This window comes from Solea senegalensis, linkage group LG21 (genome assembly GCF_019176455.1).
Source record: "Solea senegalensis isolate Sse05_10M linkage group LG21, IFAPA_SoseM_1, whole genome shotgun sequence".
Taxonomy (NCBI): domain Eukaryota; kingdom Metazoa; phylum Chordata; class Actinopteri; order Pleuronectiformes; family Soleidae; genus Solea; species Solea senegalensis.
In genome coordinates this window covers 15,885,277-15,899,078 of record NC_058040.1, presented here as the reverse complement: position 1 = coordinate 15,899,078, position 13,802 = coordinate 15,885,277, and the positions used below count along the sequence as shown (strand labels likewise).

Here is a 13,802-nt window from a genome sequence, read left to right as displayed (position 1 = left end):
AGACATACTAAAGTATGACTTTTTGTGACATTTTGGACGACATACTAAGGTATGACTTTTTTTTGTCAAATTTTGGACAACATACTGAATATGACTTGTCAAATTTTGGTCGATTTTTTTGTCATGTTTGATGACATACTAACCCATGACTTTTTTGTCAAACTTTTTTGCCTCATTTTAGACCACATACTAAAGTATGACTTTTTTGTCAAAATTTGGACGACATACTAAAGTATGACTTTTTGGTCAAATTTTGGATGACATAGTAAAGTATGACATTTTTGTCAAATTTTAGACGACATAGTAAAGTATGACATTTTTGTCAAATTTTGGACAACATACAAAGTATGACTTTTCGGTCACATTTTGGATGACATACTAAAGTATGACTTTTTGGTCACATTTTGGAGGACATATTGACCTTTGAATTGAATTGAATTTTTTGTCAAATGTTTGGCATCCAAAATGTGATTAAGAAAATCAGTGTAGTAAGACATCCAAAATGTGTCAAAAAAGTCATAGAATACTAAGACGTCCAAAGTGAGATAAAAAAGTTAAAGTGTAGTAAGATGTCCAAAATGTGTCAAAAAAGTCAGAGAATACCAAGACGTCAGAAATGTGTCAAAAAGTCATAGAAAAACCAAGACGTCCAAAATGTGTCAAAAAGTCATAGAATACTAAGACGTCCAAAATGTGTCAAAAAGTCATAGAATAAGGAGGCGTCCAAAATGTGTCAAAAAGGTCTGGTATACTAACACATCCAAAAATGTGTCAAAAAGTAATAGAATACCAAGGCGCGTCCAAAATGTGTCAAAGTCATAGAATACTAAGAGCGTCAAAAGCGTGTAAAAAGTCATAGAATACTAACCGTCCAAAATGTGTCAAAAGTCATGGAATACCAAGATGTCCAAAAATGTGTCAAAAAGGTCACAGTATACTAACTGCGTCAAAGTGTGTCAAAAGTCATAGAATACTAACTGCGTCCAAAGCGTGTCAAAAAGGTCAGTATATAACACGTCCAAAGTGTGTCAAAAGTCATAGAATACTAAGGCGTCAAAAATTGTGTGAAAAGTAATAGAATACTAAGAGCGTCCAAAAGCGATGTCAAAAAGATTCACAGTATACTAACTTTATACATCCAAAAATGGGTCAAAAAGTCATAGAATACTAAGACGATCCAAAATGTGTCAAAGTAGATCGTCCAAAATGTGTCAAAGTCATAGTATGGTAAGACGCTCAAAATGTGTCAAAGTCATAGAATACTATACGTCCAAAATGTCCAAAAAGTCATAGTCCAATCCAAAATGTCTCAATAAGTCATAGAATACTAAGAGCGTCCAAAATGTGATTAAAAGTCATAGAATACCAAGACTTGCGTCAAAATGTGTCAAAGTCATAGTATGGTAAAAGGCGATCCAAAAGCGTGTCAAAAAGGTCACAATGCTACTTTCGTCCAAAGTGTGTCAAAAAGTCATAGAATACCTAAGACGCGTCCAAAATGTGTCAAAAAGTCATAGAATACCAAGAACGTCAAAATGTGTCAAAAAGGTCACATATATAACACATCAAAATGTGTCAAAATGTGTCAAAAAGTCATAGAATACCAAGGCGTCCAAATGTGTCAAGGTCATATACTAACACATGAAAATGTGTCAAAATGTGTCAAAAGTCATAGAATACCAAGAGCGTCAAAATGGGTCAATAAGTCATAAAATGCCAAACGTCCAAAATGTGTCAAAAGTCATAAAATACTAAAACGTCAAAATGTGCCAGGGTACTAGAATACTAAGATGTCCAAAATGTGATAAAAAAAGTCAGAATACTAAGACGTTCAAAATGTGTCAAAAAGTCATACTAGAATATAAGAGCGTCCAAAATGTGTCCAAAAGTCATAGAATATAAGGCACGTCAAAAGCGTGTCAAAAAGGTCAGTATACTAACACATCCAAAATGTGTCAAAAAAGTCATAGAATACCAAGACGTCCAAAATGGGTCAAAAGTCATAGAATACCAAGGCGTCCCAAAATGTGTCAAAAGTCATAGAATACTAAGACGTCCAAAACGTGTCAAAAAAGGTCACAGTATACTAACACATCCAAAATGTGTCAAAATTTGTCAAAAAAGTCATAGAATACCAAGATGTCCAAAATGTGATAAAAAAAGTCAGAATACTAAGATTCAAATGTGTCAAAAGTCATAGAATACTAAGGCGTCAAAGCGTGTCAAAAAGGTCATATACTAACACATCCAAAATGTGTCAAAAAAGTCATAGAATACCAAGACGTCCAAAATGGGTCAAAAAAGTCATAGAATACCAAGGCAAAATGTGTCAAAAATCATAGAATACTAAAAGCGTCCAACGTGTCAAAAAGGTCACAGTATACTAACACATCAAAATGTGTCAAAATGTGTCAAAAGTCATAGAAATACCAAGGAAAGGCATCAAAATGGGTCAATAAGTCATAGAATACTAAGGCGTCCCAAAAATGTGTCAAAAGTCATACAAAATACAAAGCGTCCAAATGTGTCAAAAGTCATAAAATACCAAGGCGTCAAAATGTGTCAAAAGTCATAGAGATATAGATGTCCAAAATGTGATAAAAAAGTCAGAATACTAAGACGTTCCAAAATGTGTCAAAAAAGTCATAAATACTAAGGCGTCCAAATGTGTCAAAAGTCATAGAATACCAAGACGTCCAAAATGGGTCAATAAGTCATAGAATACTAAGAGCGTCCAAAATGTATCAAAAGTCATAAAATACCAAGAGCGTCCAAAATGTGTCAAAAAGTCATAAAATACCAAGATGTCCAAAATGGGTCAAAAAGTCATAGAATACTAAGATGTCCAAAATGTGATAAAAAAAGTCAGAATACTAAGACGTTCAAAATGTGTCAAAAAGTCATAGAATACTAAGAGACGTCAAACTGTGTCCAAAAAGTCATAGAATACCAAGGCGTCAAAATGGGTCAAAAAGTCATAGAATACCAAGGCGTCCAAATGTGTCAAAGTCATAAAATACCAAGGCGTCCAAAATGTGTCAAAAGTCATACCAGGAATACCGAACTCCAAAACGTGTCAAAAAGTCATGATATACTAACACATCCAAAAATGTGTCAAAATAATGTCAAAAAAAGTCATAGAATACTAAAAGAGCGTCCAAAATGTGATTAAAAAGTCATAAATACTAAGGCGTCAAAATGTGTCAAAGTCATAGTATGGTAAGGCGTTCAAAATGTGTCAAAAAGTCATAGAATACTAACACGTCAAAATGTGTCAAAAGTCATGGAATACCGAGGCGTCAAAATGTTATTCAATAAGTCATAGAATACTAAGAGCGTCCAAAATGTGATTAAAAGTCATAGAATACCAAGGCGTCCAAAATGTGTCAAAGTCATAGTATGGTAAGAGCGTCCAAAGCGCACGTAAAGGTCACAGTATACTAACACGTCCAAAGTGTGTCAAAAAGTCATAGAATACTAAGACGTCCAAAATGTGTCAAAAAGTCATAGAATACTAAGACGTCCAAAACGTGTCAAAAAAGGTCACAGTATACTAACACATCCAAAATGGGTCAAAAAAGTCATAGAATACTAAGACGTCCAAAATGTGTCAAAGTCATAGTATGGTAAGACGTTCAAAATGTGTCAAAAAGTCATAGAATACTAACACGTCCAAAATGTGTCAATAAGTCATAGAATACTAAGACGTCCAAAATGTGATTAAAAAAAGTCATAGAATACCAAGACGTCCAAAATGTGTCAAAGTCATAGTATGGTAAGACGTCCAAAACGTGTCAAAAAAGGTCACAGTATACTAACACGTCCAAAGTGTGTCAAAAAGTCATAGAATACTAAGACGTCCAAAATGTGTCAAAAAGTCATAGAATACTAAGACGTCCAAAACGTGTCAAAAAAGGTCACAGTATACCAAGACGTCCAAAATGTCACACAAAAGTTATTTAAGATAAAGTGCGTCAGAATTGTTGTTGACTGCAAATCTTTGTGCTGTTTTCAGAGATGAAGTTCTGACGATAGAAGACTTCAGATGTATTTCAGTGCTGGGCAGAGGTCACTTTGGAAAGGTACTGTCGTGACCTGTTGACCTTTTTAACACCTGAACAAGAAACTGTGACATCATCCACCAGTCTCTTCCTCCTTTACTTCCTGTCCACATGTCTGTGAAATGTATAAGACAAATAACTTTAAAGGGACAGTTCAGTTTAGAGTGTTACATAGTGACTGCGTTAAGTGAAACAGACAAATCCTGAATAAAATGTGTCAGTTTTAGGGAGGTATTTAAGTGTCTCTGCATCTTTCTGAAGATAGTTATAGACTTAAACATATTTTACTACTAGTGTTCTTGTTATTAAATGATAGTCACTCATTTCAGGTGCTGCTGGCCGAATATAAGAAGTCGGGTAAACTGTTTGCCATCAAAGCTCTGAAGAAAGGAGACATCGTGACACGAGACGAAGTCGACAGGTGAGAAAACGGCTTCTATAAATCTATCAAGTCAAACTGAAATCACCTCACCTTAAGTTTTGGTCTTGAGCGTTGTAGGTCGGATATACATCTTTTGGAGAATCATCTCATTGTGAGTGTGTGTTTTTATCTAATCCTGACTTTTGCTGCCGCGTCTCAGCCTCATGTGTGAGCGCAGGATCTTTGAAGTGATCAACGCCTCGCGTCATCCCTTCCTGGTGAACCTGCACGGCTGCTTCCAGACCGCGGACCACGTGTGCTTCGTGATGGCGTACTCTCCGGGAGGAGACCTCATGACGCACATTCACACCAGCATCTTCACCGAGAAGCAGACGTTGTGAGTGCACACACACAGCGGGGGTCCCATGGGTCCTTGAAATCCTTGAAAGATTGTGAAAGATAGACATGGGTCCTTGAAAGTGCTTGAATTTTGTGCATGAAAGAAGTTGATACTTGCTTGATGTATGTAGACTGAGGGCTAAATAGGACACTTGTGTTGGGGACACTGTCCACTGTCTCTCTGTCCGCCGTTGACGTGAGATTCCTCACAGAACAACGAGCGAGTAAAGTTAAGCAAGAGAGCATAAATGGCGACGTGATGCCTGGGAAATGAAAATAACAAGTTGTCCTCCCCTCCTAAGCTGTGCCATTCAGTCCTTGAATTTGAGGGAACGGGTCCTGGAAAGTCCTTGAATTTTATGTCAACCAAGGTGTGGGAACCCTGACACACAGGGTATTGTCCTAACGTCTCTCTGTCCTCAGGTTTTACTCGTCGTGTGTGTTGCTGGGTCTGGAGTTCCTCCACCAGAACCGCATCGTGTACAGGTGCGTCGTCTTCTTCTGTCGTCATCATGACTGTTGTTTGAAGTGTGCGTGACATCACGCGGTGTGTTTGTGTTCATCAGGGATCTGAAGCTGGATAACCTGCTGATGGACGCGGACGGTTACGTCAGGATCGCAGACTTTGGTTTGTGTAAAGAAGGTAAAAACCTTTTTTAATTCCTGTGACGTCGCGGTGAGAACATTGTCGTGTGTGAGGCTGAAGTCTTACCTGCGGTTCTGCAGGTATGGACCACGGCGATCGCACCTCCACGTTCTGTGGCACGCCGGAGTTTCTGGCTCCCGAGGTTCTGACGGACAACAACTACACGCGCAGCGTGGACTGGTGGGGGTTCGGCGTCCTCGTCTATGAGATGATGGTGGGGGAGGTCAGTGTGATCTCAGGCCAGGCTCCGCCTCCTTCACAAGTCACAGAGTGAGATGTTCTTCTAACATGGAGTCCATAACTCTCTCTGTTCTCAGTCGCCTTTCCCGGGTGAAGATGAAGAAGAGGTGTTCGACAGCATCGTCAACGACGACGTGCGCTTCCCTCGCTTCCTTTCTCCTCAGTCCGTGTCTCTCATTCAGAAGGTGAGTCTCCTCCCCGATGTTCCTCAGCTCTTCACGTCGCGAGGGTTACGCTCGCTCGCTCACTTCCGTCTCTTTGTCGTTGTTCTCCAGCTGCTGCAGAAGAATCCGGAGACGAGGCTCGGAGGCGGGGAGGAGGACGCCACGGGAATCAAGAGACAGAAGTTCTTCCAGGTGACGAACTTTAACAGAAACTGTAGAAAAGTTGTTCACCACTTTATCTTGATGTAAAACAGCCTTTTCCAACAGGAAACTGAAGCTTGTATCGGTTTGTAAGCCGCTCACTCTCCCAGCACCAAAGTCCATAGAGAAAATCTGTGATTTTACATCTCAGCACACAGGAGTTGTTGATTCCCTGCTGCCTCCATCACCGAGTTTAAACGAGTCATTTTGTGACTTCAGTGGTTGAAATACTTCGGTCAGATTTACCACAGTGACACAAACTGACCACACGAGGCAGCAGTGGACCAGCAGCTCCTGTGTCCCTGTGAGCTAAAAACACTGATTTTCTCTATGGACTTTGGTGCAGGAGTTTACAAAGTCACTCAAACCTCACTTTCCTGTTGGAAAACACTATTTCAAGATGAAATCAAGCAGTGAACATATTCTTAAAATATCCTAGACTTACACTGAGTAGAATAAGAGGCTAAAATCTTTAGTTTTACTGAGCCTTTTAACACTATTTTGCCTCCTTCTCCTGTTGCCTCGACAGGGGATGAACTGGGACGCTCTGCTGGCCAAGAAGCTGAAGCCGCCGTTCCTGCCCGCCATCAAGGCGCCGCAGGATGTCAGCAACTTTGACGAGGAGTTCACCCGCCTGAAGCCGGTGCTCACGTTGCCACGGACACCGTGCGTCCTCACCGCCGAGCAACAGGAGATCTTTGCTGACTTTGACTTCTCCTTCATGAGATGATGACGAGTCGTCGTCTTTGTACCAGTTCCTGCTTTTATTTATCGCCCATCCAACTGACAACACTGCCTCTTCCCTGGACCACGTCCTCGACGTCTCTGTGGCGTCTCCTGCTCACGCTGGCAACAAAACTCTACCTTTTTCTATTTAATTATATAAACCTTTTATATCCGTCTCATGTTGATGAACGTATAACAAATAGACGCAGTTGAATCAAACCCAGCCTGTTTAAGTGTAAACACAACATGAAGGAAATATGAATGAATAAATGTGACCTCTGCTGGATGTTCAAACATGAATTTATTGATCGTTGTAGTAAAAAACAAAAAACATTTGCATGATATTATTGCATAAAACCCAGAGGGGAAATGACTTTAATTTAACACCACATTTATTGCTGTGACGAGGTTTCTATTGCACGACAGGGAACAGAAACGACGCGTCGCTCTCCAGCTTCACTTCATTTATTCAAACACGCACACATAAAAAAATCTATAAAGACGTTTTTCCCTAAATAGCTTAAAAAGTATTTACAGTATAAAATAGCTTTAAATGCTGTCCGTCCAATGAAAGGTTGGAGTAAAGAGCAGGGAACTTTGAAGTTTTTAAAATAAATAAAATAGCTGGTCAGACTTTATCGTCTGATGTTTGGACCCTGTTTCACTTCTGTAAACGACGACAAAGTCAACGCTAAAAATCACAAAAGAATAATATTCAACAACTTCAAACAGTTAAGAGGGGAAAAAAAGAGAAGATATGAAACGTCCACAAACAATGATAATGAGTAAATATTAGTGCATTTATCAGGTTAGGGGTTTAATCTAATCTCTTCACATTCATGCGACACAACTTTCAGCCTCAGTTTCTAGAAGTTTAGGGCAATTTTTTTTTAAAGATACGAACGATGTGGACAAATGTCTAATCTAATAGAAAACGGATCGGGAGTCTGCGACATCTGGACATGTTCAGATACAAGGACGGGCAAAAGTAGTTGGAGAGATACGAAACTAGAGAATTCAGAAAACAAAGTATAACGTTAAAATCAGCTTACTTTCAAACATCATATCCTGTGTTAATGCGCTCATTAACTTTTATTGGTGCTTCCAACTACGTCGGTAGATCCTGGTACTTATTTACGCACCACGGGGAAATCATCGTATTTTGACCAGTTCGTTTGTCGTTTCGTGGCAAAAAGAAATAAATTAGTGCTTATTTTATTACAAATAAACTGCATTTTTGTCACAGTACCACTTGCTGTCGATAATGAATTTTAAAAGGTTTTTAGTACGACGAACGGAGCAAGAGATTTGCACGATATGTTGACGCCGCAAAATAAAGCGTGGCGATTCTTCTGATGTCCAGGTGTCAGTAGCTGTACGCGAGTAAAAAGAGAAAGTGGACTATCGCTTAACCTTTAAAGGTCACTTGATTCAAGCGGTTGGTCCCAACTCACCAAATATGAATCATTTGTTTGCTGGCAGTAGAAAGCGCAAGTTAACAGTGGACGTCACATCCGAGAGGGGTTTAGTCTGCGTTCCAGTTGAGAAATCTGAGGGGGGAGGAAAACTTGCGGACGCAGACGTATCTTCGGTTAGCCATTGTTAGCGATATAAAAACTCACTTCACGGTACTTTGCTCACACAAACAGTGTAGTAGTAGTAAAATGGAACAGTTCCTATGTCTACGACAGAAGTGCAATTAACAGTAAAAGTAGGAGTAAGAGCGTTTTTACTAATGACGCGAGTGGCAGCCATCTTGGAATCCTATATCAGAATATTTTTAAATCAGAAATCGGACCCAAGGAAATTGCGACTTTTTTTTACGTCCGGAGCAACTCTTCTACAGCCGTTCCCGGCGATTTTAGGAACACGTAACACGCCTCACATGTTAGCATCGTAAAGTGCAGCGAACATTTGTGTCTAAACAATGCAGAGCTGGTGTCTCCCCCTGGTGGGAGGAAGGAAAACTGGAACACTGAGAAAAGGGGGGAAAAAAACGCACCCAGTCATTGTTTGTCAAGTCTGTGCGTGTGACTTCACACCTGGTCGCTGCCCTCCCTGAAGTAGACCTGCTCCCACACCACGGTGCCCCACACGCAGAAGAAACCCCACAGGTTGCGAACGGTGCCACGGTCAAACGGGTTCTCGTCGGCGCCGCAGTGCTTGAGGTAGGAGATGCGGTGGCGGGACATGAACTCCCAGGTGGTGGTGTTGAGCGAGACCAGGTACAGGTGCGAACAGACCAGGAGCAGCACGATGAGCGACAGCAGTGCGAGCAGCGCCGCCACCACCAGCAGCACGCCGTTGGTGCGGAGCCACAGCTGCCAGGAGGGGGCGTAGCTGAAACCCGTCCTGTGGAAACAAACGAGTGATGAGAGAGAGGTGACGACCCCGCCTGGCCCGCCCACTGATGACATCATACTGACCAGGAAACGTGCAGCCCCCACAGCAGCACCAGCAGCTGCACGGCCAGATAGAGCACGAACCAGCGGTGGTTCCTCTCGCCGACGCAGTTCTCGATCCAGGGGCAGTGATGGTCGTAGCGACGCACGCAGTGCTGACACGTCTGACAGTGCTTTGACCTCATTGGCTGCTGCTTGGAATAAAAGTCATTGTGTTAGAAAAAATTGAAAAAAAGTCAGTGCTGACATGAAAATATAAACAAATTGTTTCTGTCTGTTCACTCCCGGTGGAGGCCGAGGCCTTAAAGTGACTATTTGAGGTTTTTAAAGTGTAAAATCCACTAAAGTGTAATCCACTGCTGCCTCGAACATGTTATTTTGTGACTTCTGTGTTTCAAATCCTCCCTTAAGATTTAACTAAGTGACACAAATTAACAGCAGCTCCTGTGTCCCTGTGAGCTAAAAACGCTGATTTTCTTGATGGATTTCAGTTGAACCTGGACTATCCCTTTACCCGAATGTCATGTGATGTCACATGTTTATTGCAGGTTGTATAGGTGTGTGAGCCGGATGTTATTCTATACGTCTGAGGGATCGGTGTCACATTTCACCCTAAGATGATGAGTTAAAGCCTCACTCTGCGTCTTCCTGTTTCCCTCCTCACTTCTTCTTCTTCTGTTCAGCTCATGTTTAACAAACATATATACTGTATGTTATATATATGTTATAGATATATATCTATATCTATATAGATATATATCTATATCTATATAGATATATAACATATCTATATAAATATAGATATATATATACATAAATAATATCACATTCTATTCACGACTATTCTACCGTTAACTTCCATTGACGGCACCCTGTGATAAGCGCCACCTTCAGGAGTCATGAAGTAGTGACGCTGGTGAGTCGGATATGTAGCAAAGTAGTTCTGCATTTATCCAAATAAAATATAAATATTTGGCTAAAGCACATTGATAATTTTGCCTAATTTCAAATCACAAGAGCAAGAGGGGAGGGGGGACCTGCAAGTGGGCGTGGCTCTTAGCAAGAGGGCGGAACTTCAACACAGAACCACACGAGAAAAGAAAACAAAAGAATAAACACAGATCATGTGATGAGGGCTATCTGACTGAAAAGTTATTATCTACACATAAAAAAGGAAATTATATGCAGTGAAAGAGAAAAACGTCACATATAGCTAAATAATATGTGTAAATAATCGTCTTATCTTGATAAAACAAGATCTCAAATGGACTCTCGAGAAAGGTTCTATTGGATCTCTGCAGATGACTAAACTGGTTCTAAATGTTCTAAATGTGAAAAGTGTGAAATAACCACAGGAGGAGGTGGTGGGTGACGTACCTGCAGCAGACAGTGACCGCAGCGGCGCTGTCGCAGTGGTTTGGTGGTGGGCGGGATCATGTCCTGCTGCTCCTCAGTCACTCCCAGTGTGAACTGCTAATAACAAAGAACACAAACCTGGTTTCAATTACAGTTCCAGCTGTTTTCAGGACTTATTCATTCACCAAAAGAGGTTAAATCTGAGCAAAGGATTTCAAAACACTAAAGTCATGTATATCACATTAGAACGGCATGGAGGCTGTGAATCAACAACTCCTCTGCTCTGTGGTGTTAAAACATTATTTTTCTTTATGGACTTGGGTGCAGAGTGGGAGTGGTGTACATCAGTTACAGTGTATACTATCTTAATAACTTGTTTATAGCTTTTATCAACAAGAAAGTGAAAGTCTGTGTGGCTTTGTAAACCTGGCACTGCCCAACACCAAAGTCCATAGAGAAAATCATCGATTTTACATCACCACACACAGGAGTTGTTGATCCACTGCTGCCTCCGTCAGAAAGTTTAGAGGCGTTATCATGTGACTTCAATATTTGAAATCCTTTAGTCAGATTTCCCTCTGTGACACAAACTGACCACAAGAGGCAGCAGTGGACCAGCAGCTCCTGTGTCTCCTATGAGCTAAAATCACTTATTTTCTCTATGGACTTTGGTGCAGGAGAGTGAGCGGTTGACAAAGACACATTAACTCCACTTTACTCTTGAAAAACACTGTCTTAATGTGAGATGAATCCCCAAACATATTCTTAGCACTGCTGTTGCTAAAAATAATTTATTTAACTTTTTATGACAATTTTCTATTTTGCTGCCATGTTTTCACTAAGCTCAAATCAGCCCCACCCACTACTGCTTATCAACACAGAGTTCAGTCACCTGTATGTAACACACCAACTATGCACAAGTGCCTCATATAACCACATCCTGATCTATCCCTTTAAACCCAATTTTTGCCAAATCTGAAACTACTAATATGACTTTAATTTGGGAAACAATGTGTTGTGGTAAATTAAAAATATACAAATAAACCTTTACTACAAGGTTGGTAAAATTCTGGATTTTTTTAGGACCACAAAAAAAATCTCTGGTCACCCATCTGTGGGTTCCTGAACCGGACTTTGGGAACCTCCGGTCTTACTGGTCTGATGTGTCCACATCCTCCAGGAACAAAGTATGACAGGAGACGCTACAGAGTGGTCACATGACGGGAACACTGCTCATCACCATAGATCACCTGTAGGTGGCGGTCTTCAGACAGGATGAAGCCTGGGTCCATCAGAGAGACGGCAAAGTAGAGGAGGACAGAGACTAGCACGAGCAAGACGAAGAGGACAGGCTGGACCAGCTGACCTGTCTCCTCCTGTTTCCTCAGCTCTGCATAAGCACACGCACACACACAGTCATTTATTATCATGACTGTTATCATCATCATCATCTCCCCACAATAATATGTTATTCAACAGACTGAGAAACACCAACACAGCAGGTGAAGTTAAGACCAAAGACTATGGAAACCTGAATAACTCAGACTATGTTTACATGAACTGCAAATAGAAAAATCCCACATGCATTTAAATATACATATGTATGTATACATACATACATATGTATGGACACATACAGACATACGTATGTTGTATGATACATGTATACAAACACATTTGACATACTATGCACACACACACCTACATAATAATGTGTGTGCATATAGCTATGTACTATTTCTTTTACAGTACACAAACATGTATTCAAACCACCATACATGTCACAAACACATACATACACCAACATCCATACATTCACATACACATACACACAGAAACATTACACATAAACGCACATACAAGACAACATATAGTTTATGTACATACCTTGACACACAAACATACATTTAAATATATACATACACACACAAACGCATACATCCAAAAACAAACATACATAACACTCAGTATACATTCCTACACACACACACACAAACAAACAAACAAACACACACACACACACACACACAGCTGAGCAGTACCGTAACTTACCCGTGTCGTAGAGGAACAGAATCAAAGTGACGACCCATGTCAGAATCACATGAGCTGTTCTCACCAAAAACCCGGAACCGAACACATTCTTGAACATGTTCCTCGCATGTTAGAGCGTCAGTCTGTCCGTCTGTCCGTCCGCTGCGGCTGCTGCTGTTAGTCTGAGCTAACGCTAATGCTAACGCTCAGAAGATGATGTCACCTCGAGTGTCGCGCGACTCAAGCGAACGTTTGAATGAAACACGAGCCGTAAAACACGACGTGTGACTGTCGCGGTGTTTGGTGAGCGTTACTACAGCAGGTAACTGTGATTCTGTTCCGTTTAAAGCGTTTGTTATTTTACTGTCGACTCTGTCCAGTCTGCACTGTGATTGGCCGGCGGCGGTCATGTGACAATGCAGGGTACGGAAGCTGAGAGGGAGGGAGGGAAAGCGCGAAGGGATAGATTTGAAAGGCGACATAGACCGGAAGCTCCAATTGACGATGCGTGTGTGTGTATCTGCGTAATTGCCTCGTTTATGAAACCCTAAAGTTTCAGAACGAACAGTTCAGCCACTGCTGAGAAAATAGGGTTTTATTGTTTTCCTGGGCTCTGCGAAGGGGATCGGCACATCCGTAGGTTGATGATGTCATCAGAAAACCTCACCACCGTAGCACCTCCGGGCACATGTGTATATTCCACCGCAGAAGAAGAACTACGCTCGTTGTAGCTGCTGAGATGCAGAGCATCCACCGTGCCAGAGGGGGAGCTGTGTATCTGAGAGCTGGCCTATCTATTACGTCACTTCCAGGTACCTGGCCAATCACAGGACAGTAGGAAAGCTCTCGTTGGCTGGCCAATCACAACACAGTCCACATTCTGGGGGTGTGGTTTTGGTCTGACGAGAGCGTCAGTGAGGAAATATTTTGATCGGCTCGTTTGCAGCGATTAGGAGGTTTTTAACCATAAAAGCAAGTTAATATATGTAAGTAGACCTCCATAACTAACATATATGTGCGATACAAGCATTCTATGTCACCACGTTTATTTTGAGATAATTGGTTTTCTTTTCGATATATTTTCATCAACTGAAATTAAAGATTTAAGTTGGAAAACAACACATTTGTTTGTGTTGTTTTCCTGTTTTCGTTCTGTTTATTTAATTTTTTTAGCAGTCATCTCCCCCTACATTTTTATTCTTCTAATCAATTCTG

At 41.0% G+C, this 13,802-nt stretch overlaps 2 protein-coding genes across 3 annotated transcripts; one reads left to right on the top strand and one right to left on the bottom strand.

Moving 5' to 3' along the window:
• Nucleotides 1-903: 903 nt before the first annotated feature.
• pkn3 (protein kinase N3) lies at nucleotides 904-7,084 on the top strand. Its single transcript, XM_044012923.1, has 10 exons — nucleotides 904-926; nucleotides 3,971-4,082; nucleotides 4,391-4,482; nucleotides 4,643-4,819; nucleotides 5,245-5,307; nucleotides 5,388-5,464; nucleotides 5,548-5,690; nucleotides 5,785-5,892; nucleotides 5,983-6,063; nucleotides 6,602-7,084. The coding sequence occupies exons 1-10, from the start codon at nucleotides 904-906 to the stop codon at nucleotides 6,800-6,802; spliced, it is 1,077 nt and encodes a 358-aa protein (XP_043868858.1). The 3' UTR covers nucleotides 6,803-7,084.
• On the bottom strand, nucleotides 7,081-13,016 carry zdhhc12b (zinc finger DHHC-type palmitoyltransferase 12b). Of its 2 annotated transcripts, none has more exons than XM_044012862.1 (5): nucleotides 12,609-13,016; nucleotides 11,807-11,946; nucleotides 10,578-10,670; nucleotides 9,225-9,391; nucleotides 7,081-9,150 (listed from the first exon to the last, which is right to left on the bottom strand). In XM_044012862.1, the coding sequence occupies exons 1-5, from the start codon at nucleotides 12,703-12,705 to the stop codon at nucleotides 8,835-8,837; spliced, it is 813 nt and encodes a 270-aa protein (XP_043868797.1). In that variant the 5' UTR covers nucleotides 12,706-13,016; the 3' UTR covers nucleotides 7,081-8,834. The 2 variants fall into 2 exon arrangements, with proteins under 2 accessions (XP_043868797.1, XP_043868796.1); XM_044012861.1 differs by having other exon boundaries at nucleotides 10,578-10,673; nucleotides 12,609-13,015.
• Between the last annotated feature and the right edge of the window lie 786 nt (nucleotides 13,017-13,802).